Here is a 23294-nt window from a genome sequence, read left to right on the forward strand (position 1 = left end):
TTCCATGAAGCGAATCATGAGTGCTGAGCAGGTACTGTAGAAGTATCTGCTGAGACATTTCTGGTTTCAGCCATTAGGAAGTACTTGGTAGGCTAATTTCACACTCCTGCATGTTCATTTTTTTTTTCCTTCATGGGTCCTTATTTGTTGCACAGAATGGATTTGTGGGAGCTGAATTAAAATAGTATAAAACCACTTAAATCTGCCACTTCTATACTTTAGGTGACTGACCTATCAATCCAAGAGTGTTTGGATATTGGAAAAATTAAATGCAGCTTTTCTGGATGATTTTTTAAGTTACTGTCAGGATTAAGAGCTATGAGGTTTGCTTTGGAGCGTTTGCTCTCAGTCTAGGCGGATTTTGTGTTTGTCTGGCTTTTCTGTGATTTGCTACCAAGTATGCAACCTCTTCCTTAGTGGTGGTATTAGTTACAATTATTTTCTGATGGAAAACTTAAAGTTAACTAAAGCAGAACTTGCTGAAAATCATGTGCTTAATATTTACTGTTCTGCTTTGTTCCTTCCCCAGAGTTATTAATGAGTTGCTAGTTCAAGAATAATGTGCATGGGCCTTTAATGGAAAGACATAAAGATGGGAAGCTTTTATGTTGCCTTAACATGGTACATTTTTTAAATGGTACAATAAATCATATACTGCCTTATATTCTTTGATGTCTGTCCTCCAACTAGTCCATTAAAACCAGCATTCCCACAGTATGAATTTAGTAAATGGGCTGGTTCTTCTGTTTTGTGTTCAATGGCAAAGAAAAAAGGCCTTACTCTGAGGAAAAAACTGTCAGGAAAGCTGCTGGTTTTGGCTTTTCCCCCTCCTTTTATAGAGGGCTGCATTGGTTTGGGATTTTTCTTACTATGCTAAGGGCAGGTGTTGTGATGTGAGTATGTTTATAATTGCAGCTTTTAGGCAGAATGCTTTCTCTTGTTATGTGGAGATACTTTAACAGAAACCACTGCAACTTTGAAACAAATTGTGTTGCTGTTAAAACGAAATCACATTCAAAGTTGGCTGCTGTCAGGAAACAACCTTCACTGTCTTAATAAATATGGTTTTGCTGAAGACTGATTGGTAGTAAATTTAAAGTAAAGCAGCTGAATTCAGCCATTTGAAAATAATCATATTTATAATGTTTGTTTTTTCCCTTTTTCTTTTTTCCCCATCCTTTTCTTTTTGGAAGTAATGTTTTTTACAATACATGCCAGAATAACTGACTGCAGGATCCTGCTTTTTGGTTGTAAGAAGCCAGAAATAAAAATCTGCAGTCAATGAAAATGATGAAGTTTTACTGACAAACAGACTGCTCAATTTGCCATTCTTTCCCACCTCTACTGAAAAGAGTTTTTCTTTCAGAAAACTAACTTCCCAATGAAGAAACTCTTTGGAGTGTGATGAGTGATTGCAAACACTAAAGTGATTAAATCCCAATGAAATAATGATTATCCTTGATTACTCTTTACTTTCACCACTCGTGTGTGTTAGCTGCAGTCACACAGATGCTCCCTGTGTGTGGAGTGGTTTAGTGACAATTGGTATGCAGAATATTCTTATTACATGGTGAAAACAACCACTGCCACTGTAAAAACCTCTCTTGTTTGGATACCTTTAAAATAAACAAAGACAAACCAATTTTCTTTAAATATGGCTGTGCTGTCAAGGAAGCAAATTTCACTATTATTAATTTTAGTTTTGCTGAAGTCTGTAGACTTAGCCTCTACATAAAAAAAGCAAATAAAATTATTTCTTTTTTTTATTAAGTACTTGAAAAATGCTGCCCATCAGATCACAGGATGAGGGAGGAACTCCTGTGAAGCCTGGAATTTTTTTCTGAAGTGTGTGGGAAGCAGCCATGCACCTCACAAATTTGCTGTGTCCAACTGAGCCAGTAAAGTCTGTATGGATAGGAATATTCTGCTTTGAATCTGTTCTGTTTGTCCCATATGTTCACAGCCTGTTTGAATCACCACATCAGGTGATACCTTTTGTTCATTTCTTGGAAAACTGTAGAACTGGTGAATATGTAAATATGTACTGCTCTCTGAAAGCAAGGTGGTTCAGTGCAGGTCGTGCCAGTTGAGGTGCATGTGCAAACTCACCCAGGTCACTGTGATCGTGCTGTTAAAGGTCCGTGGCTTGAAGCTGGTGTCACAGAAGCCCAAAACAGTTTGAGTTGGAAGGGATCTTAAAAATCATCCCATTCCACACCCCTGCCATGGGCAAGAACACCTTCCACTGTCCCAGGCTGCTCCAAGCTCTGTCCAGCCTGGCCTTGGACACTGCCAGGGGTGGGGCAGCCACAGCTTCTGTGAGCAACTTGTGTGAGGACCCCACCACCCTCAGAGTTTGTTCCATGTGCATGTGACCAGTTTCCACAGAGGTGTCCTGTCCAGGGCAGAGCTCCCTGGATGTGACTGGGGTGCCTGGGTTTCTCCTGACTGATGTTCAGCAGAGCCATCAGCCAGCTTTTCATACTTACTGCCTTTTTATTACTAGCAATAGATAATCTGTTTCATACTGTGAATATACCAAGTGTTTCTCCTAGAGCAGGGGAAATTTTACACTCCATCCTTAATATAACTGTTCGTTACCTCTGTGTTTTCTAATCCATGTCCCCAGGTGCCACATCTATATGGCTTTTAAATCCCTCCTGTGATGCCAACTCCATCACTGCCCTGGGCAGCAGCTCCAGAGCTGGGGGAGCTCTTTCCATGAAAAAATTTTCTCCAGTATCCACCCTGACTCTCCTCTGGCCCAGCCTGAGGCTGTTTCCTCTCCTCCTGTCCCTGTTCCCTGGGATAAGATCCCAAATCCCCCCGGCTGTCCCCTCCTGGCAGGGAGTTGTGCAGAGCCACAAGGTCCCCCTTGAACCTCCTTTTCTCCAGGCTGAGCCCCTTTCCCAGCTCCCTCAGCTGCTCCTCATCAGATGTGTGCTCCGGACGTGTATTTGACAGATATTTGACAACAGGGCAATCTGTATTCCTCAGGTGAGGGTTTTCAGAGAGAATTGGAACTTTGGCATTGTAGGAGCTTCACTTTACGGTCCTTGCTCTTGTTAGAGCTGAAATATAATTCAAGTACTTACTAGCAGTGTTCTGTGTGGCTTAATGAGAGGACGGATGTTTCAGTGTTGAGTTTCCATTCTTATATTCGTTCATTCACCAGATCTCATTTCCACAGGAACTGTAGAGAAAGGTCAGTGACACTGGTGGTTGTGCCGTTTCTTTTGTGCCACCTTGTGAATCTTGCCTCTGATATCTTCTGCCCAAATCTTAATGCAGTTTGTTTTCTGTCTCTTTACTGCACAAGAAAATACACAGACACCTTTTCCCATGTCTCTCACTTCTCTTTCTTGGCCAGTCAAAGGAAAGAAAGTCACTGCTGGGTTTGGCCCAAGGTGTTTAGGAATGAGTTGCTATGTTTTGTACCCCTCCACGATACTGTCTCCATGAATTCATCCTTGGGGTGTAACAGTATTGAATATGTCACTGGTGTGTGTCTGCTGGGGTGATATTTCTGCTGTAATTCCCCCTCACTAGGTGTTTTTTTTGGGTGAACTGAAATTTTGCAGTAGCTGTTGCCTGCTCTTGAGTGTGGCAAAATTCACTTTTGTGTTCTTGTTGAATAAGAGGCAATGGGCTGTAGTTAATTTTTAAGTGTTAAACTTCATTTTAGTATGAAAAAGAACTACTTGAGTGTTAAAAGCTTTGCTGAAGATCTGAAAGCCTTGCTTGCTTTGCCACTGGTTTTGATCCTTGTAGACTTGGCAACCTGTAGAAATTAAACAACACTGGAATTTTTTTGAGGACTTTGTGTGGGTTTTAATAAGTCAAAGAGAAGAAAAAAAAAATCTGTAAGAATGCTACACTTTGAAACCTAACCTTAGAAATTAGGGAAAAAATGAACCATAATTCAAAGCTGAATGTCTGCATTTATGGTTTAAATCCTGGAGCAATTACAATAACCACTCTGGCTGTGTCTCCAGGATCTTTGGATAGTGGGAGGGGTCATGTTGTCTTAGATTATGATTTTTCAGTACCTAAGAACTCTCTGCTGAGTTGTTGTCCATTGTGATGTTCACCCTCCCTGCCTGCCAGGTCTTGGGAAGGAATAAATCCTGATGACAAGCAGCCAGCTGGGCAAATTTAGAAGTTTTTGTTTTTTTTAAAAAGTGTAAGGTCACATAGACCTAGAAAACTGTTGTCCGTAGTTGCTGGTGTTCTTGCTCAATACCATTTGTTTTTAATTACTCTGCATGTTTGTAGCGCTGGAACAAGAGACCACCTTTGAGACCAAGCCTAATGTTTTCAAAGTATATATCAAAGTGTAAGCTTATTCTTTCTGAATCTTGTGTTTCAAAGCAGTTTGTAAGAGAAGAATGAATGCTGGTAATTGATATCAGGACAAGCTAATCTGCATAATCTGAAGTTGTCTTAGGATATTCAGCTGTAGGTGAAGAGCTGTCTCAGCTGTCAGTTCTCTGCACAGTAAATTAGTCTGATATACTAAGAAAATTTGCAGGCATCTTAAAACTTAATTTGTTTGATGTCTCTATCCTGAGTAGTTTCCTATTGAAGGGTTTTGAAATAATTCTTTTGACTGCTCTTTCTACAGTGTCTTCTAGTCCTCATGAGTTGGGGAACAGCTCAAACTCCACAGCTTCCAAGAGCATGGCTCCACAGGGTTTTCAGCACAGGAGCTGGTTTAGCAGCTTCCCACACAGTACAGCTGATAATCTCAGGTTGATGCAATAGTGTGTTGTAAACTGGATTAGCATGCAAATTTAAAAAGACTTCACTGAGCTTCGGAAAGAAAGGAGGACTAATTTATGACTGCAAGCATTGAACTAATTTTTTTTTGAATGTCCTTTAATTTGTTGAACTTCAGGAGTCCCTGAACGTCAGGCTACATGTTCAGTCTGTGTAGAGGCTCTACCATCTCTTCCAAAACACTGAGCAGCAGGGCCTTCATGATGTGACAAGAGGTGACAGTTTTAAACTAGAAGAGGGTGGATTCAGACAAGATAAAAGGAAAAACTTTTAATGATGAGAGTGGTGGAGCAGGGTGCCCTTTAGTTATTAATATTCGCATTGCTCAGTGTGGTAGTGAGCACAGCATCTGATGATTTGTTTTGTTTTCCCATCTGTTAAGGATGTTTTTGAGGATCAGTTGCCTTGCACTGGTAGGTCAGAAGTATGTGTTTGACGCAGCTGGTGTGGTTTCAGTGGTTGCTGTCAGGTTTTGCTTTAGTGCTTTATTGTTGTTTTCAGATGATGTTTTTCTGAGGCGTATCACGAGGCAATTAATGAAGTTACAAACAATTTGCTGTATCTGCTGTGATTGCTGCACTAGTATAATAACGTTAGTTAAAAGGAAAGAGCTGCTTAGCTTGAGGTTAAATGTCAGATCGAGGTTTCTTTTATTCACGTTTTTAAAAGTGCGTCATTTCATGTGAAATTTCTTGTAAAAGAAGTTCAAATTCTTTCTGTAGGCTGCTGTTCTATTTGTGCTTTCAGTGATACCAAACTGAGCATGGCAGCACTGAAGCTGCAAAACTAGCAGTAATAAAGTGCACATGGAATCAAGAATCATCTGGGTTGTAAAAACCTACAAAGCCCATGGAGTCCAGCCATTTACCAGCTCTGCCCAGGCCACCACTGACCCATGTCCCCAAGTGCCACAACCACACTTTTAAATCTCTCCAGGGCTGGGGACTCCACCACTGCCTGGAGTAACTGTGCCAGAGCTGGACAGCCCTTTCCATGGAGGAATTTTCCCTGATGTCCAACCTAAAACTCCCTTGAGACAGCTTGAGGCCATTTTCACTCATCCTGTCCCTTGTTCCCTGGGAGAAGACACCAACAAAATTTCACTCTGATGAACAATTCACTTTTGAATATTAGTTTCCTGTTTTGTAGTTGTGGTACTTCAAAACTGTATTGCACTGCCTAGTGTTAGGATGACGGAGGGTTGGAAGGAGTTGCTCAGAGAGTTTGTGGGGGTACTCAAAAGCCACTTGGACATAGTCTGGGGCTGCTGGCTCTAGGAGATCCCACTTGAGCAGGGAGGTTGGACTAACTGACCTCCACAAGCTAATGGATGGCTAAAATTAAGTGCTTCATAGAAAGATTTCATTACTATTTTCTAATGAATTTTTGTTTCAAGTACAGGAACCCAACTGCTTGTGTAACCATTTTTGTTCTCTTTTCCTCCTACCTAGTGCTGATTTAAAGCTCTTGGAAGAAGCCACAATCTCAGTCTGCAAGTCTTTAGGTGAGATATTGTGCCATCTTTTTTATAAGTACTTCACCAGAAAAATTGGGAAACAGCATCCATGTTTTATGCCTTTGTTGTATTGCTGTATGTTGCCCTAGTAAGATTAGAGCAGTGTAGAGTGTGTTTACTGCCGCTCTTAACTGGTTTACAGAACTTGATATGATTGCAAGGTTTAAAACAAATAATTCTATCTTTACTATGTCTTTTTCCCTTTGCCCTTTAAGCTGATCAGTACGGGGAGAAAATGAGAGGGTGAAAGGAAGGATGATATAAATGTGATCAGTGGTGTTACGAGATGGTAAAAGGTAGTTGTGAAGACCTGCCCAGTTTCCTGATAGGAGGCTGTTGTGCTGCAGACAAGTCTGGGAAAGGAAGAAGTATGAGTATGAGTATCCCATGTTAGGGATATTTTAAATCTAGGATTAATAGTATTTAGAAAACAATTATGGACTAGTAAACCATGTACTGGAGAATTGTGGAAGAAGAATGTGTGTACAGAAAAGCAAGACATACTGTGCTTTATTTAGAAATATTTAAGACATTGAAATTTGTTTTTTTTTTCTATATATTATTTGAAATAGTGTCAGTTTATGCATGCTTTGTAATTGTATCTTATTTTTCTTCATCTAGTTGAGAAGAATCCTCGAACAGGAAACCTTGGATCATTGATTAAAGTCTTTCTTTCTAGAACCAAAGAGTTAAAAATTTCAGCAGAATGTCAGAAGTAAGTTCCCAGAAAAGAGCTGTGCATGCCATTTGATTTTTTTAATGTTCCTTTTGTAGCTAGCTCTTGAATTTTTGTACTCTGCTAATTAACATGCTCACAGATCAAACCTTAGAATTTTCTTAAACTGTTGTTTGAAACAGAACAAGTGTCTAGTACTTTTCTAAACACAGAAATTAAGCGTAATAGGTACATAGATTTCTGTGGAAAAAGACATATTTGTGTGTTATGTGAACACATTTTTATATAAATGGTGTAAGCTATGGCTACTGCTGGGATGGAGATGTTTAAGAATTATCTGAACTTTTTAGCTGAACTTAATGTATGAGCCAGTATTCTATCTTGGAAATATTTTAAATATTTGTATCTATAAATATGTAAATATGGATCAAAATAGTGTTCAAGTGATGTCATGCAGCTCTTACTGGTTTTGTTTGCCGCCTTTCAGCAGTAGGAGAAAACTCCAGCAGGTTACTCATGCAGCACTGCAGTTTTTTTGCAAGAGGCTTTCTGTAGTTGTTCCCTCATACCCACAGATAAATGTCCCACTTTCATCAGATCTGGGGCTGGAATTCCTCCTTGTTCCCAGGACTCCCATCAGATTTTTTACTCACATGTGAAGTAAGAAGTTACTTGTGCCCAGATAGCTATTGCTGTTTTAATCCTAAGATACATTGGAAGTACAGCTTTGGGCAGTAGTTGACTTGTGCTGTTGCATGGGCTCCTCAGCAGTTGCTTACTGGCACTCAAAAAATGTTATGCAGCTGTATTTCCCTTTAATTCAGAAAGCTTAGGAAATACCTGTGTGTGTTGCATAAGAAAATCCTGCTGTCTGGTGCTCATGGAGTCCACAAATGCCTACTGTCACCTGAAGGCTGTTTACCTGGGAGAAGGGCTGAGGTTCAGAGAACCAGAAAACTTTCTGGGCTGAACCTGTTGGAAATTTTCAAATATCTGTGTGCCTTGATTCCATAGTGTCTAGAGACCCCTAGAAGTTTGCTGAACTGTTTGGTGAGTTCCTCAAAGAGTTCTGTCTACTGTGGTGTTTGTAATGGTACAAATGTTGTTAAGGATAAGGTTGTATTTTCAAAACTACTTTTGAATACGTTCCCATTGTGTTTTCTGTAGCATCAACTGCAGACTCCTTGCTTAAACTCTTCGACTTTTCCTTGCTTCAACTGTAGAACTTTGTCTACTCTGACATTTATTTTCTTGTGGTTTTTGATACATGTTTGCTGGTGAAGCATTACTGACTCTTGTTTGTTCCTGTTTCTTTTCTAGCCACCTCTTTATCTGGCAGGCTCACAATGCACTGTTCATAATTTGCTGTTTGTTGAAAGTATTCATCAGTCGAATGTCAGAAGAGGAGCTGCAACTTCATTTTACTTATGAGGAGAAGCCAGGACCAAGCTCATATGGTGGGTACACACAAGTGCTAGTGAAACAAACATCCCATGAGAAAATTGAATGTCCTGATGTTTGTAGATGTGCATGTAGGGACATGGTTTAATACTAGACTAGTGTGTTAAATAATTTAATGGCTGTACTTGATTTTAAGGGTCTTTTCCCTCAGATGCTTTAGGTTTAAGTAATTCTATGATTCTATGGTTTTTTTTAGACTCTGAATCCCAGACTTTGCTTTAAAACCAGAAATTAAGAGATTAGAGAGTTCAGTTTGGCTTAATCTGACTTTTTTTGAACAGCTGTTGAGATGTGGTGCTGAAGGCCTACCTGAGCTTTAGTGATTTTCATGCAGTTTGAAAGGTGGTAATGGTCCTCTTCAGAGGAACAGAACAGAATTGGGGTGAAGGTGACCACATACCAGCATGGGAACATTGATATTGCAATTTATTGAATCTTTTCACATATTTTTCATAAACCAAGAACAGCCACAGAGTGGAATTAATGCTATTTTTAGGGCTCTAGTGAAGGAAAGTAGAAGCCCTTTGGTTAGAACTGACCCCTTGAGAAAGCAGCTGCTAAAATTTAATTTGGAGGCAATAGCTTATACAACAGTACAGGAAAAGTCACAGAATTTAGGCAGAATTACTAAAATGGGCTTATGTCCAGGAAATGGAGTGTGTGTTACATGAGATGGAAGATGGCAGGAGAGATGCTCAAGGAAGAAGGTATTGTCTTTGAATAAGAATAATACAAATGCATTCAAAATCAGTTGCATTACAACAAAAAGACACTCTGAACACTGTGTGCCACAAATCTTTGTGTAGCCCTGTATCAAAATGCTCTCACAAAATGCATGATGGATAATGCTGCCATGGGAGCCTTGATTTCTTTTGCTTTGTTGTAAATTGTGGAGTCATTTAGGCCGGAAAAGCCCTCTAAGATCATCAAGTCAGACGGCTAAGCCAGCACTGCCAAGTCCAAGTGCTGTTCAGTGTGTAATTGCAAGTTGTTTGTTGCATGAAGCCTAAAAAGTCTCAGAATGCTAGAGCAGTGTGAGTGGATGGTGTGAGAACAACCAAGAGTTGGATTGTGGATTTCCTGCAACGAGGACACGTGTTGAGAGCACCGAGTTGCTGCTTGCTCGTCGAGCAGTGAAAACTGTTCATTAAAATCTGTTTAACTCCTTGGCGCCTGCCAGTACTCTGGGGAAATCAGAATTGTGGTGCCAAAGGATTAAGTGCTACATGTTGAAATGGTTTAATGTATTTAAACGGTGATGAGTGATCTCCAGGAGGGAAGTCAGCTCGCTGATGCACTGGGAAAGAATATCTGATTGTGTATAAACTATCCCTGCAGACTGCCTGTGGATCTATTCCTGGATTAAAAAAATGGCTCACCTCTTGCTTCAGTGTACAGCCTGCCACAGTGGGATGGGTGGAAAAGCTGAGACTTTTGTCAGCTGGAACTCCTGTGATCTTTATTCCTTGCACTGGGAGTTCCTCGCAGTGTGGTGTGGAAAGTGATTCTTGTCACGAGGGTAGAGCCATGTTTATACCATGTCTAGTAGCACTTGACTGTAATTCACAGTGACATTTATTAGCGATAATTCTGTGCATATTGATGGCAAATGTACTTAGCAATTACCTCTGAGCAGATTGTTCATGGGATGTTGTTGATTAGGAAGGTAATTGTGTGTGGTCTGCTGGTGAGGCAGGAAATGAGCTGCTCCTCAGCTCCTCTTTGGGTTTCCAGTTGGAGATGGCTTTTGTGAACTTCCTCAGGGTGTTGTGGTTCATGACATGCTGAGGTTACAGAGCAATTGGGTTTAATTCCTAAAAATAGTACTTTTAAATATCTACAGAAGGTGGTAATGAGGCATATACCTTCCTATAGCTCTTATGCGCAGCTATAGGAAGGTGAAGTATCGTGATTGAATTGTCATAAACTGTAGTTGTGTAGTTTAACAGTTGGGACTGTTAAAAGTAAGCAAAAAAAATATGAAATGTTTTATTGTTTGTATTTTTATAATTAAGTGTAGCTTGAATTTTTGGTTTCTACTTTTTGGAAAGTAGAATATTCCTGTTAATATGATGGACTATTATTATTATTATTATTATTATTATTCCTATATTCCTCTTAATTTTACATATATTTATTAGTACTCTTACGGAAATTTTACTATATTTGGTGAACATGCTTTTTAAAAATTAAGTTCTTAGTCATCCTTACTATTTTTTCATTTCCCAGAGCTTGGCATTATTTGTAATTCTTCAATTGTGACTACGATAAAACAAGTCTTATGAAAGACATTATTATTATACTGTATGATGCAAATAAAAGATCCATATTAAAAAAGTTTTATTACAACGTCTGAATTTTGAAGGTTCTGTATTTCCTTACTGCCTGGTCAGTAGTTAGTGGAAAGAACAGTGCAACCACCCAACACCACAAACAACCTCTCTACTCTGTGGTCCATTTTCTTATGCTTTGTTCAGTCTCTTAGCCTTCTGAGAAAAGGTTATTGTTCTTTTCAGGATCATCTCACTACCCCTTTGGAAATCACTCTCTGGTGGTGTTTGTTTCCCTCCTAACATCACATTTTTATCCTTCTGGTTGGACAATATCTGGTGGTACCACACTCTCTGGTTTGAGTACAGTGCCTGGGAGCTCAGAGCATGTAACTGTGATGTCAGTACATCAGGAAACTCACACTGCAGTCAGGCACCACATCAGCACCTGCTTCAGGATATTTGGTGTCTCAGGAGGAAATGTATAATTATAACCTATGAGAGTTTTGTCTGTGGAAAATACCCCTGTCACTGCTCAGAAATACAAACTCTATGTGACATAGCCATGATTCCAAAGGTAGCATTTTTAATAGTTTCCTTATCTGGAATAATTCTCCTCTCAGATTTTACAGTTTATATGCATTCACTTTTTTCTGAATGTCCAGTTTGTACTTCTTCCTACTAGGCTGTGCTTGAGGCTCAGAAGAAAGCTGTGTGATGGTGCTTTTTGTCATAAAATGGGGATTTTTTTGAGGTTTGAGTGCATGAGTGTGCTTTTAGCCTAATGAATAAATTGCCCTGGACTGAGTCCCTGCTAATAGTGCTTATTGTTTTCCTTCACAAGAAGGCCTACCACTAATAGAAGTGTATTCATTTTGAGGAGTTTCAGATGGCTCTTTAGCCCAAGAAGTGCAGCCTTTGCCTCTTCATCCATAGCTGGAATTTGCTTATAATTTTGGAGAATATTGGGGAAATTTGATTGCAGGAAAATCCACAGAGGGACTAAACCTATATACTTGAAGATTCAGCTGAAAATTTCCTGATATCAGTAAATCCCAAACTGGAGTCAGCATCTGCTCAGCTGAAACTGGAGTTAGTTTCACTAAAATAATTCATTTTTCCACTATCTGTGTCCCATAATTTCTACCATAATTACTGCAGTTTTTATTGTGACTCAAAGGTGTAAGAGAGCACATACTGAGTATTGTATTATAAAACAGACCATCAATTCATTTAACCTGTTCTCTGAGCTGTAGTAGGAAGCTCTATTCATTATCTGTAGAGAAGTTTTTAAACACAAGGCTACTACTAAGGGCTGTTTGTGACATATTAAAGCAAATATTAGGACATAGAGAAGGGAATAAACAGCAACACATTTACTTCAAGCCTTAAATGTTTTCATGAATGTTCAGCTATCACATAAAGGAAATGAGGGAAGGCAATCAATTTATGTACTCATTATTATCACTCTTAAGTAGAAGTTGTAAGTTTTTGAGAGTAATTAGAACTGAAGATCAAACCACAAAACTTAGGGAAGCCCTAAGTGTGTATTGCAAAGAATTATTTATTTCAATACTTGTGTCCAGGTTCTGTGTGACCAACAGGGCAGAAAAACAAGTAGCAGCTAAGATGAGGATATACCTTGTCATGTCGAGTATCTTTCTGGTATTGGTATTAAACACATCCAACAGATCAGGTCATATCAATATAGTAGTTAAGTTCTCAAGATGTTGGAACTAGTCTGGTTTTAGAACTGGGGCCTCCTAGCATCTCTGCTTTCCTCTGCATAAGCCATTTTATGTAGTGTGTGCTAATCCGTGTCTGTATGTAACTTTGAGAAAGTAAAAACAAACAGAAAAGAGTTGTATTGCAAAAAAAAAATTAGAAGTGTATATAAATAAATAAATAAATAAATAAGTGCATATATGTATATACATATACACCAGACTCAAAAGAAACAAACCCCACCAAAAAGTCAAAATCCATGGAATTACTTGCAAAATGAAATAATCCACGTTTGAGGACTTAAATATAGCTGGTGAAAAAATGGTACTTCAGCATAACTGGATATTTTAAAACCTGTGTAATTGCAGTCACTTCTGCAGTGGAATTTGGAAGATACACCTGTGATTCCTCTCCCTGCTCTAATTTTATCTGGACAGGTTCACCCTGTACTTGCTTTCCCTAAGGCTTTACAGGTCCTTGATCCAAGTATGCGATCTATTAATGTGAATGAGTCTTGTGTGTATTGTCTTTATCCTGCTATTGAAAGAGGCATTGTTTGTGAAAACACAGAGTGTTCCGTGTTTATAGCTCTCTCTCACGTTATAGATTTGGCTTGCATCCTCCTCATTGTCTTGGCAAGATGAAAATTGTACAAGAATGTGTGTGCCCCAATTGGGAAAAGGATACATTAATTATTGTAGCTGAATGACATTGATTACAGCAATTAAGCTGCTGGTTGTTTTTTTTTTTTTAATTTTTTTTTTTTTTTTGTGTGTGTTTAATAACATCTTTCATTCTATGTGACTGTGCTAACCCAGTGTTTTCTTCCTTTATTTTGAATATTGTCTTGAGGAAGAAGCTTTCTTTAATATTCAAATAATCTGTGTTCAGATGAGTTGTGCATACAGTGTGGTGGAAAAAAAATGGTGTTTTAAAAATGCACTCACTTTACTTTTTTAACCTTTTTCTTCTCACTTTCTTCTGTTAGGAGAAAAATTAGGTACCTGTTGGGAATTAGTATCAGTCTTGCTTTATAAGCATTTTCTAGGTTCAGAAAGCCTTAGGAAAATGTCACATTCAAGTTACTTTAGAATACATTATCTGTGCTCCATTATTGGCTGTGGTTTCTGTCCAAGGTTAAATACTCCGAGCAGTTCTTGGTTTTACTAACAGGAGCTGCATTGTGTTACTCATGGGGGATTCTATATAAAGGAAACCACGTTTCCGTGATAAAAAAGTGATTTCCTTTAGAATGCGCAGTTCACTAGGTGACAATTTTTAATGTGTTTTTAATAAACTGATTGTGGAAAGAAATAATTTTGCTTTATAGTGAATATTCCCCCTGGTGTGCTTCTTAAAATTGAGTTCTGGATTCAAGAACAAAATTGGGTTAAGCAGGGTAACACTGCTGTAACCTGGCTATAAAGCTGTGTTTATGGCAGGACTTATTTATTTGAAAATACAGAATAAACAGGCATTTGGGTAATCACTGTGCTGTGATGCTGTAATGCTGGGGATCAGCTATGCCACTCTTAAGCCATTCAGCATATAAAACCCTCCACTTCTTTATGACATTGTGGGTTTCTCATAATAATTTTATTTTTGAAAGCAGAATAAATCCTGATGAGCCAAGAGATTTATCTTCTCGGGATTTTTTAGTATTATATGATAACTTGAAGTGTTTTAATAAACTTTTTCCTCAGCGAGTCTTGGAAGTATTTTGTTACAGTTGCTTTTAAAAATTACTGATGTAAAATATGTCCAGCTTTATTGCTTAGAGTAGTTGCAAGTTTTTAAATAATTCTGAATCACTTCATACATTTTATCCCATTCTATATGACTAGAGAATTATTTCAGTTCACTTAACATGCTCCAACTTGTCATTGAAATGTATAAAATTTCCTCAATAGATATGTATTAATGAAAAAATTGTGTCTAAATTACTCTAGAAGAGCTCAATAGTTACATTCTTTTGACATTCTTTTAAAATGTTGCTCAGTGTGTATTAGAAAAATGAAACTGTCTCTATACTTTGCTTGGGTTTAAAAAACAGTGGGAATAGATGTGGAGTGCAGGGAGTTTTGAGAGGACATTTTACTGTGGACCAGTGGTTAGTGTAGCTGTTAGTAATATAACTGTTTAATATGATCTTCTGTAATTAGTAAAGAAAGGCTTGATGTGTTAAATATTTGCACATTCCCACAATACCAGCACCTCATTTAATTTATGCAGTTGTTAATTACTTTTTTATGTAAAAAAGAGAATGCATCACCATTTTCTCTGTTAATAATCTCAAGTGCTTTCTATTTCAGGAAAAAAAAATCTCCTTTTGTAACTAGAACTTCCAGTGTTTGTTCCTTATTTAGGATATTGATCATCTGCATTTGTGTGTTTGAATCTTTGCTCTTTGTTTCGTTATTTGAAAACCAAGAAACCTCTTGATGTGTTTCTTTTTAGGAGCAGAGTGTGAAGACCTCATAGAAGAGCTGTTGTGCTGCCTCATCCAGCTCATTGTTGAAATTCCCCTCTTGTAAGTAGGCTTTTTAATTTTCTCTTTTCTTAGTCTTCTTTTATAAAATGAGCATTTGAGAGAATATGGAAGTTGCAGTAGTGGGTTTATAGTGTTTAAATAGTTGTATTTGAATGTTCCATGCAATGGTGCAGTACAGATAATGATAAGCTGCTGCCAGTGCCAGACCTGAATATTCTGTTGGAAGAAGTACATGATGAGCATCTCACACCCAGTTCAAACCATCAACAGAAGTTATTCCGTTTGTTTCAGGTACCCCTGTCAGCACACAGACAGTAACTGGTGGAAATGGTTGTGCTCATGGTACAGGGGAAGGTACAGTGGAGGTGTCACTTCAGCTCTGGGGTATGCAGTAAGGTGAAAACTAAAGTTCTTCTGCAGTTCTGTGGGGGTTTAAATTGCAAAAGTAAATCATACTGTGCTATTTAATACTGATTTCTAAAATTCTGGTGAATTGATGTCTGAAGAAGGGACAAGAGAAATGAATAAGTGGAATGTTTCTGTAGATCTCCAGATTTGTTTACATGGCTTTTTTTAATGCATCTGTTGTATTTGAGAAATGCTGATTCCACGTCTTGTTGGGAAATGTGTCATAAAACATACTTCAGTGTTTTATGTAAGAGAGCATGCTTTCTTCTTTATGGGAAAAAAAAAGTGTTCTTTCACTTTTGTGGAAGTTTTCGGATGAGTTTTAACTTTTTTCCACATGATAAACTTTACTAGAGGTAGAATGAGCAGTGTCTTTAATGTTAACTTGTATTGTATCTGTCTTTAAAATGTAGCGCCCCAACTGAAGCCTGGCAGCTTTGGAGGAGTTTCAGATTGTTTGTTACAGTGTAGAGTAAAGCTCTGCTATCTTGTATCTGGGATTATTCTTTTGGTTGGAAAACAGACAAAGATGCAATGTTTTTTGAAACGTTGCTGTCATTAAATGCAGCTCTGTCAACGTTAACATGAGGGATTTGTGTGGGTAGAATGTAATGAATTAGTGGTGTGATTCGGAGTGTCATTGTGCAGAGCTTGTCAGGACTTCCTGGAACAGATACACGCTTTGTTTGGAACAGATTAGAGGAAGTACAAAGGGCTGAGAGAGCTGTGATATACGGGCAAGTTCATAAATCCTGCAGGGGTGTATTTTTCTTTCTTGGAAGTACCTGTGTGTGTGTGTGTAGTCTGGTATCCTTTATTCCGCGTTTCCAGCAGAAGAAAGTGATTGTTCCTCACCCACTTCAACAACTGAACCTGTCAGCATCTGTTCCTGTGTGAATGTGGTTGCTGCAAGCAGAAGCAGCTGCTGAAAGCATTTAAATTACTATAAAATCTAATGCTAAAATGGCTAATTTAAAAAGAAAATTATGAAGTTCATAATTTAATATTCAGCTATATCAAAAACTTGTATTTCGTAAGAGAGAGACGTGGAAGATTTTTGTTTTGTGGGTTGTTTTTTTTCTTGGGGTTTTTTTTTTTTTTTTTTTTTTGGTCAAGTAAGTTTTTTTAGCTGACTTTCTCCAGAAACAGCATGTTGCTGGTTTTTAATAAATACTAACACTTACAAAAATGGGTATTACTGTCTTGGTTATCACTAGAATATGTTTAACAATGTGATAATGCCTTAACTAAGAATTTTGTTCCCATATCTTCCAAAAAGAAATAGTTAGGGGGAAGGAGATACTGGAAAGCTTGCATTCTTTAATGCACAGTCCAGCTGTGTTCTTCAAAAAGATGTTATAAGGTATTATTACTTTATTATTGATTTTGTTCTACAGAATGCTCAGGATTGTTTTCATAGGAGTTTACTTCTTGCTTACCTCCCTCTCCCTGGTCAGGTATCACCAGAGATTCTTTCCCTATTTTATTTCAAGGGAGCAGTCCATTTCTGTCTTTAACTGGAATGAATCAAGAGACCTGCAAGACGAGTATGTGAATTTAGGGAAGGAATATAGTGAGTGGAATACATGAAATATTCAAACTTGTAATGATCTCTGTGTCAGGACTTAGGATCACCTGTGAGAGAACAGACAGCTTTGGCAGCTTGCAGTGGCACCGTAACAGTGTCTGTCTGCAAAGATACTGCTAAAGATGAATTTTTGTTGTGACAGACCATTAAAATCTCCATGCTGAGCTGGTCTTCGAAGTGTCTTTCAGAATAGCAAAGATTTTGTTAGGAACATTCAATAGCCTTAACAGTGACAATTAGTGTGTCCCTTGGGTTCTGTGGATGCAGTTTGGTGAAGGAGTTGATACAGCTAGCAGCTGATGTCTGAATATATTGCACGTCTGCACCCCTGTTAAAGCTTCTATTCTTCTCCTTCACTGAAACTGTAACATTATTTTTAAAGCATGTAAGGCCGTCTCCATGTTCAGAATGTAGGAACAGAGGTAGCAATGCAGATGTCTTGCACTCCTTCGTTGTGAACTTGTTCTGAATGTCCTGTTGGGTGCTTGGGATACCTGTGTGTGGTGCTTTGCAGGCAGGTACAGAGTTGTTCCAGGCTGGTTGGAGAGCAGCCCTGAGGAGAAGGATTTTGGTGTATCCTGGTTATAGTCCAGAGGTTGTGAGAGGCTGGATTGCCCCAACCATGTGCACTAGGACCCAGAAACTCCCCTGCCCTGGGCTGATCCCCCAGCGTGGGCAGCAGGGCAGGGGGATTGTGCCCCTGTGCCCCTGAGCTCAGGTGAGACCCCACCTGCAGAGCTGCCCCAGCCCTGGGCTCCAACAGCACAAGGACGTGGAGCTGCTGGAGCCAGTGCAGAGGAGGCCACGGAGATGCTGCAGGGCTGGAGCCCCTCTGCTCTGGAGCCAGGCTGGCACAGCTGGGGCTGCTCCCCTGCACAAGAGAAGGCTCCAGGGAGAGCTCAGAGCCCCTGGCAGGGCCTGAAGGGGCTCCAGGAGAGCTGCACAGGGACTGGGGACAAGGCATGCAGGGACAGGACACAGGCAATGGCTTCCAGTGCCAGAGGGCAGGGCTGGATGGGATATTGGGAAGGAATTGCTGCCTGGGAGGGTGGGCAGGCCCTGGCACAGGGTGCCCAGAGCAGCTGTGGCTGTCCCTGGATCCCTGGAGTGTCCAAGGCCAGGCTGGACAGGGCTTGCAGCAGCCTGGGACAGGGCAGGAGGTGGGACTGGATGGGCTTTAAGGTCCCTTCCAACCCAAACTCATTCTCATGCTAAATGTAAGATGTTTGGGCTTGGCAGGGACACTGAATTTGTGAAAGCTCCAGTCTTTTCCAGAGTATGGGCAGAAGTCACTCACCTCTAAGCTTGCTCTAGTTACCAGCCTTGGCAGAATAAGCTCATTTCTGCCTACAGAACAACCTACAGCACACTTGGAAGTTGCAGGTGAGCTGTCTTTCTCAAAACTAATAAGGAAAATGGGGGATGTGGATGAAAAGAAATGTCAAATCTCTGTCCCTTATTAGGAAACATAATGTTTTTTTGTTGTTGGGAAAGGCTGCAGAGCCTTTCTGGGAGGCAGAGCATTTCTGGAAGTGTCTCAGTTTTTTTACAGGAAATTTAAGAAAATCTTTCTCAAAGTTTGTATTGGAAAAGGCAAATGTGCTTTAAGGCAGAAATAGGTTGCAGTAGGGACTCTGGGACTCTGCAACATTGTGGTGTTGTGTCTGAGAGTTATTAAAAATATCTTGAATTACCTTTCTGAAAAACAGGCTGTGCTGCATTGTACAGAATGCCAGGGATAAAGGTCTCAGGTTTAATTTTATAGAAAATAGAGTTTTCAACAATTAGACTTGTGCAGTCCCTTGTAACACTTGTGTTACCTTATGTTGATGTTTGATTTATGGTTCCCTTGGGTGTGTTATGGATACTCTGCTTTTTCTTTAGTTTTGCTAATGTTAGCACTCAAGAGTGTACACTAATGATTCGAAGTGCATAGTCGGCAAAAAGATACAATGTTAGTATTTAATTGTGTGACTTCTATGTAGAAACTGTTGCTAACATTTTGTTGCAGGATGGAGCTCCCAAAGCTTTAAATTATAAAGGCTTCTTTCAGCAGCTTGTTAAGACCTGGTATCCATAACTGAACATCTGGTTGTTATCAGTGCATTTTCACTTCATTAAAAACTATAAATGCATGTGGAGGAAAAATGAAATACTGTGATCTGGTTACATCACTCCTAAGTAGCACCCTGTGGTGCCAGTACAAGTTAGTTGATATTTCTATTACATTCCCTTATTTTCTCTAGTTATGGTTGTTTTAGGGTACAGTGTTAGTTATTTGGAAATTTAAATGTTGACAATGTTTTGACTCATTTAGTGATGCTTACTGCATTTTATGGGAGCTTAAAAGTCAAATGTAGGAGGAAGAAAGGCAATATAATTGATTGTAAAGCTCTGCAAAATAACTGCAGTGTAGGAAATGTGCCATGTACAGATGATGAGAAATGTTTATGCTTTCTTTCTTGCCAGTTGTGAGCAAAGAGATTAAGAAATGTTTTCTGTTCCAGCTCAGGAGTGCCATATTTTAATTATTTTTGTTACTTTCAAAAGAATGGGTCAGAATAGTACTTTTAAAAAGAGTCTATTCAAGCAATTTTTATCAAGATTGTAGTAGCTCCATTATTTAGAAAACTATGTGGCTTTTGCATTTTTGGCAACTTTGTCTAATCATCAAAGGCAAGTTTCCATCTGTTGAAACTGAGGTTGAAGGTATTGAAAACATCCAAACTGAGAGAGATTTGTGTTGCTTCTCTTTGAAGAGCCTCAAAATTTAAGGCTATTGTGCTCTGTTTAGGAGGAAGCTGATTCATATAGAGGGAGTTTCATTTGCTGCTGCACCTTGGAGTGGTGCAGCAAATAAAACATATTTATGTATTTTGAGTATTTTCTTAATCTCTCAGATCCTTATTTCTAATGGTAGATGTGCATTGTTTTAAGTTTCTAAAGATCCTGAGTGGGAGAACCTTTGTCTGTATCACATATTCTTACTTTGTTCTAGTTCAGTTTTTGTTTTAGACTTAGATCAGTATTTCTCTATGGCCTATCTGTTCAATAGATGTGCTTTAATTTGGAACAAACTTCCTCACCTCAAAGCACAGTATCAGAGGTGTGTACAGTTTTTCATACATTGTGCTGTGTATCATACTCCTAATAATCTGCTTTCTGATGTGGTTTTCAGCCATGTTTTCACAGAAGATGATGGGTATTAAAAAACCTCTGGTTGCAGGTATTTGGCTCTCAACTGCACACATGGAGAGACTGTGGAGCAGGTCTGCCTTTCACTTAGGCTGCTTCACTGAAATGCAGAATGTGGTTCCTGTGGTCTGGCTCGGTGTAGAAATCTCTGATTGTCTAATGTAGATCACATGAGTCATCTTCTCTTTCCTGGGGGTTGAAAGCTGCACCTGCCAATTTTTATGAGAATTTAGGCTGCTCTCTTGTGTTTGAAAAGTAATGTCTTTTAATTAGTTTTAGTGGATCTTGGTAACAAGACTTGGCGATATGTAAATTGAATAGAGAATGATATAGCTTCTCTGTGCAGCATTTAAAAGTCCAGAATTTCTTCTAGTATTTTTAATCTGTAGAGGGAAGAAACAAATATCAGTGAGGTGAAAATATACACAGTCACACAGTCTCAGATGGTTTAGGAACAGGTCTGTGAAAAAAGGCTCCTGAGTCCAGCTGTCATGTTAATCCTTTAGGTACTACCTTTAGAGTATTTCCATGTTATTGATGATCCCAGGGCTGGAGCCCCTCTGCTCTGGAGCCAGGCTGGCACAGCTGGGGCTGCTCCCCTGCACAAGAGAAGGCTCCAGGGAGAGCTCAGAGCCCCTGGCAGGGCCTGAAGGGGCTCCAGGAGAGCTGCACAGGGACTGGGGACAAGGCATGCAGGGACAGGACACAGGCAATGGCTTCCAGTGCCAGAGGGCAGGGCTGGATGGGATATTGGGAAGGAATTGCTGCCTGGGAGGGTGGGCAGGCCCTGGCACAGGGTGCCCAGAGCAGCTGTGGCTGCCCCTGGATCCCTGGAGTGTCCAAGGCCAGGCTGGACAGGGCTTGGAGCAGCCTGGGACAGTGGAAGGTGTCCCTGCCATGGCAGGGAGTGGGACTGGATGATTTTTGAGGTCCTTCCAACACAAATCATTCCGGGATTTCTTGTTTTCTCACCCTATGCTTCTCCCAGTTGAGAATACCCACTGAGGGGAGATGCAGTAGAAAATGTCAGAGATGCTTTCTACTTCCAGTCAGTGTTTGCTGAGTGCCCCCTTGGGACATCTCCCAAATGTTTGGAGTCAGCTGTAATGAGTGTAGAGCATTATCAGCTGCCACAGTGCATATGTGCCATCAGTGAGTGTAAAATTAGGAGTGTTTCCGAGAGGAAAGATTATGTTCTCTTTCAGTTTTTGTACTTGCATCCCGAGACTGATAGCCAGATATTGTACTTGCTTTTCAGTTTTCAAAACTGATCCTATTCTCTGTGGTGACTCCTCTTTCACCTTTCTGGTGGGCCCTCAGGAAGCAGGGAAATGAAACCTGGTTCCTGTATGATTTGAGACTTTTTGTATGAATCAGCCCTTTTGGCAACTCTCCTAAATTAGAAAATGGGTTACCTTTTAACCTTTTAATACTCGGAGTAGACAGCTCCGGCTGGGTGAAAGTTCAGGAAAATATTTGAACAGGGAGGGGGCTCGGACTGGGGGTGGGAGTTGAAATTCGGAATTTGGTTTCTGACTGTTCAGGCTGTTTGCTCTCTAGGTGTGAAATCATTTATGAGCTCTCAGTGCTCTGCGTGCTGATGTAGAAATAGCTGCATTTCACTGAGTAATTAAAGTGTTTACAACAGCATGTGCCTTCAGAGTGTTAATTGGAGTTCGTAGCTGAGTTTTTCCTCTATGGTGCCTCTGTGCTTCACCTTGGTTCCTCTGTCACAGACCTCTCTCTCACTGGTGGGGAACAAAGCTGAATGATTGAGAGTACAGAAAACACTTGTGAGCAGTGCTTGGCCTTGGAGACAAGCCAGCAGCAGCAGGATGGTGACACATAGGTAGATTGTTGAAGTTCTTGGTAGGTGATGCTGATAGGAGGTCATCCACATGGTTTTGAATGGATAAAGCAGATGCCAGGATACTGGGGAGCTGTGGTTTTAACAGGACTGCAGTTCTTGTTCTGTGTGAAGTGATTGCATCATTTGGAAGCAATATTTGGGTTGGACGGGGCTTGGAGTGACCTGGGATAGTGAAAGGTGTTCCTGTTGGTGTCAGGGGGTGGAGCTGGATGAGCTTTAAGGTCCCTTCTGATACAAACCAGTCTAGGATTCAATGATTCTAATTTACGAGTTTGCCTCCAAAGTTAATAAATAAAATAAATAAACTAAAACGAATGTGCTTTGTGGTTGACCAGAAGAGAAGTGATATTCTCTCCAGTCCCTATCCTGGAAGAATTAGGTACTGCACCAATTTATTCTGAAGCAGTGCTGCTGTATGTCTAAATGCAGTGCTGCTTCAGCACTGCAAGGGCTGCAGAGGTCCCAGAGGAGCCCAGGATCTCTGTTGCCTACCTGACAAAGCAGATTAAGATGGAATGTGTTCTGATGCAGTAGAATTTATTTCCTGGAGCTTGTGGACTCTCCATCCCTGGCAGTGTCCAAGGCCAGGTTGGACAGGGCTTGGAGCACCCTTGGATAGTGGAAGGTGTCCTTGTCCGTGGCAGAGGATGAACTTCAAGAGCCTCCCAACCCAAACCATTCTGTGATTCTAATTCTTGTCTTTTGATTTAATAAATTGTTATCTAACGATTACTATAGATAATACAACTTGTTTGTTGTTGAATTTAAAAGTGTTTATTGAAATGATCTGACATCATTTGCTTTTGGGAGGATTGCATTGATGTATCAGGTTTTCATTGAAATATAGTCACCAAACATGTTAAATACATGCACATTTGTAATGCTGGTATTGGGGAATCTTCCTTTTTGGAGCTCCTCATTCTATGAAGAATCCATAATTTAACATAATCTCAGATAGATATGGTATAATGTGTCTTTTCTTCAGAGAGTACATGTTTATGTATAGGGTTTGTTGCCAGAAAGCTGCCTGGGATAAGGAAAGATGAATGTTTTGACAGACAGACCTGTAGTAAAGGAGGGAGAGAGTATAAGATAAAAGAATTGAGAATAACTGATGAATCCCCAAAAGAGAAAATGCAAAAGAAGGGAAAGAAAAGACCTCTGCATGTTTTGGTACATTGCTTTGTGAGGTGCATTTACACAGAACATGAGCTCTATTTGTGGATTTTTTAAGTGTTTTGTAAGACACTTGAGAAGGAAAAAGAAGTGGCACAGAAGCTCAAAACAACATGCAGTTATTCTGGCTTTCTGAAAT

At 39.8% G+C, this 23294-nt stretch overlaps 1 protein-coding gene across 4 annotated transcripts in view; it reads left to right on the forward strand.

Annotated features, from left to right (window-relative positions):
- Positions 1-23294, forward strand: part of DYM (dymeclin) — a 210249-nt gene that overhangs the window by 14494 nt on the left and 172461 nt on the right. For 2 of the 4 annotated variants that reach the window (XM_033085598.1, XM_033085600.1), the window contains exons 3-7: positions 6231-6283; positions 6917-7010; positions 8292-8428; positions 14885-14957; positions 15210-15302. In XM_033085598.1, the coding sequence (XP_032941489.1) occupies positions 6231-6283; positions 6917-7010; positions 8292-8428; positions 14885-14957; positions 15210-15302 (450 nt within the window). The remainder of the gene's footprint in view (positions 1-6230; positions 6284-6916; positions 7011-8291; positions 8429-14884; positions 14958-15209; positions 15303-23294) is intronic. The other 2 variants (XM_033085599.1, XM_033085601.1) reach the window with 1 other exon arrangement.

This window comes from Catharus ustulatus, chromosome Z (assembly GCF_009819885.2).
Source record: "Catharus ustulatus isolate bCatUst1 chromosome Z, bCatUst1.pri.v2, whole genome shotgun sequence".
Taxonomy (NCBI): domain Eukaryota; kingdom Metazoa; phylum Chordata; class Aves; order Passeriformes; family Turdidae; genus Catharus; species Catharus ustulatus.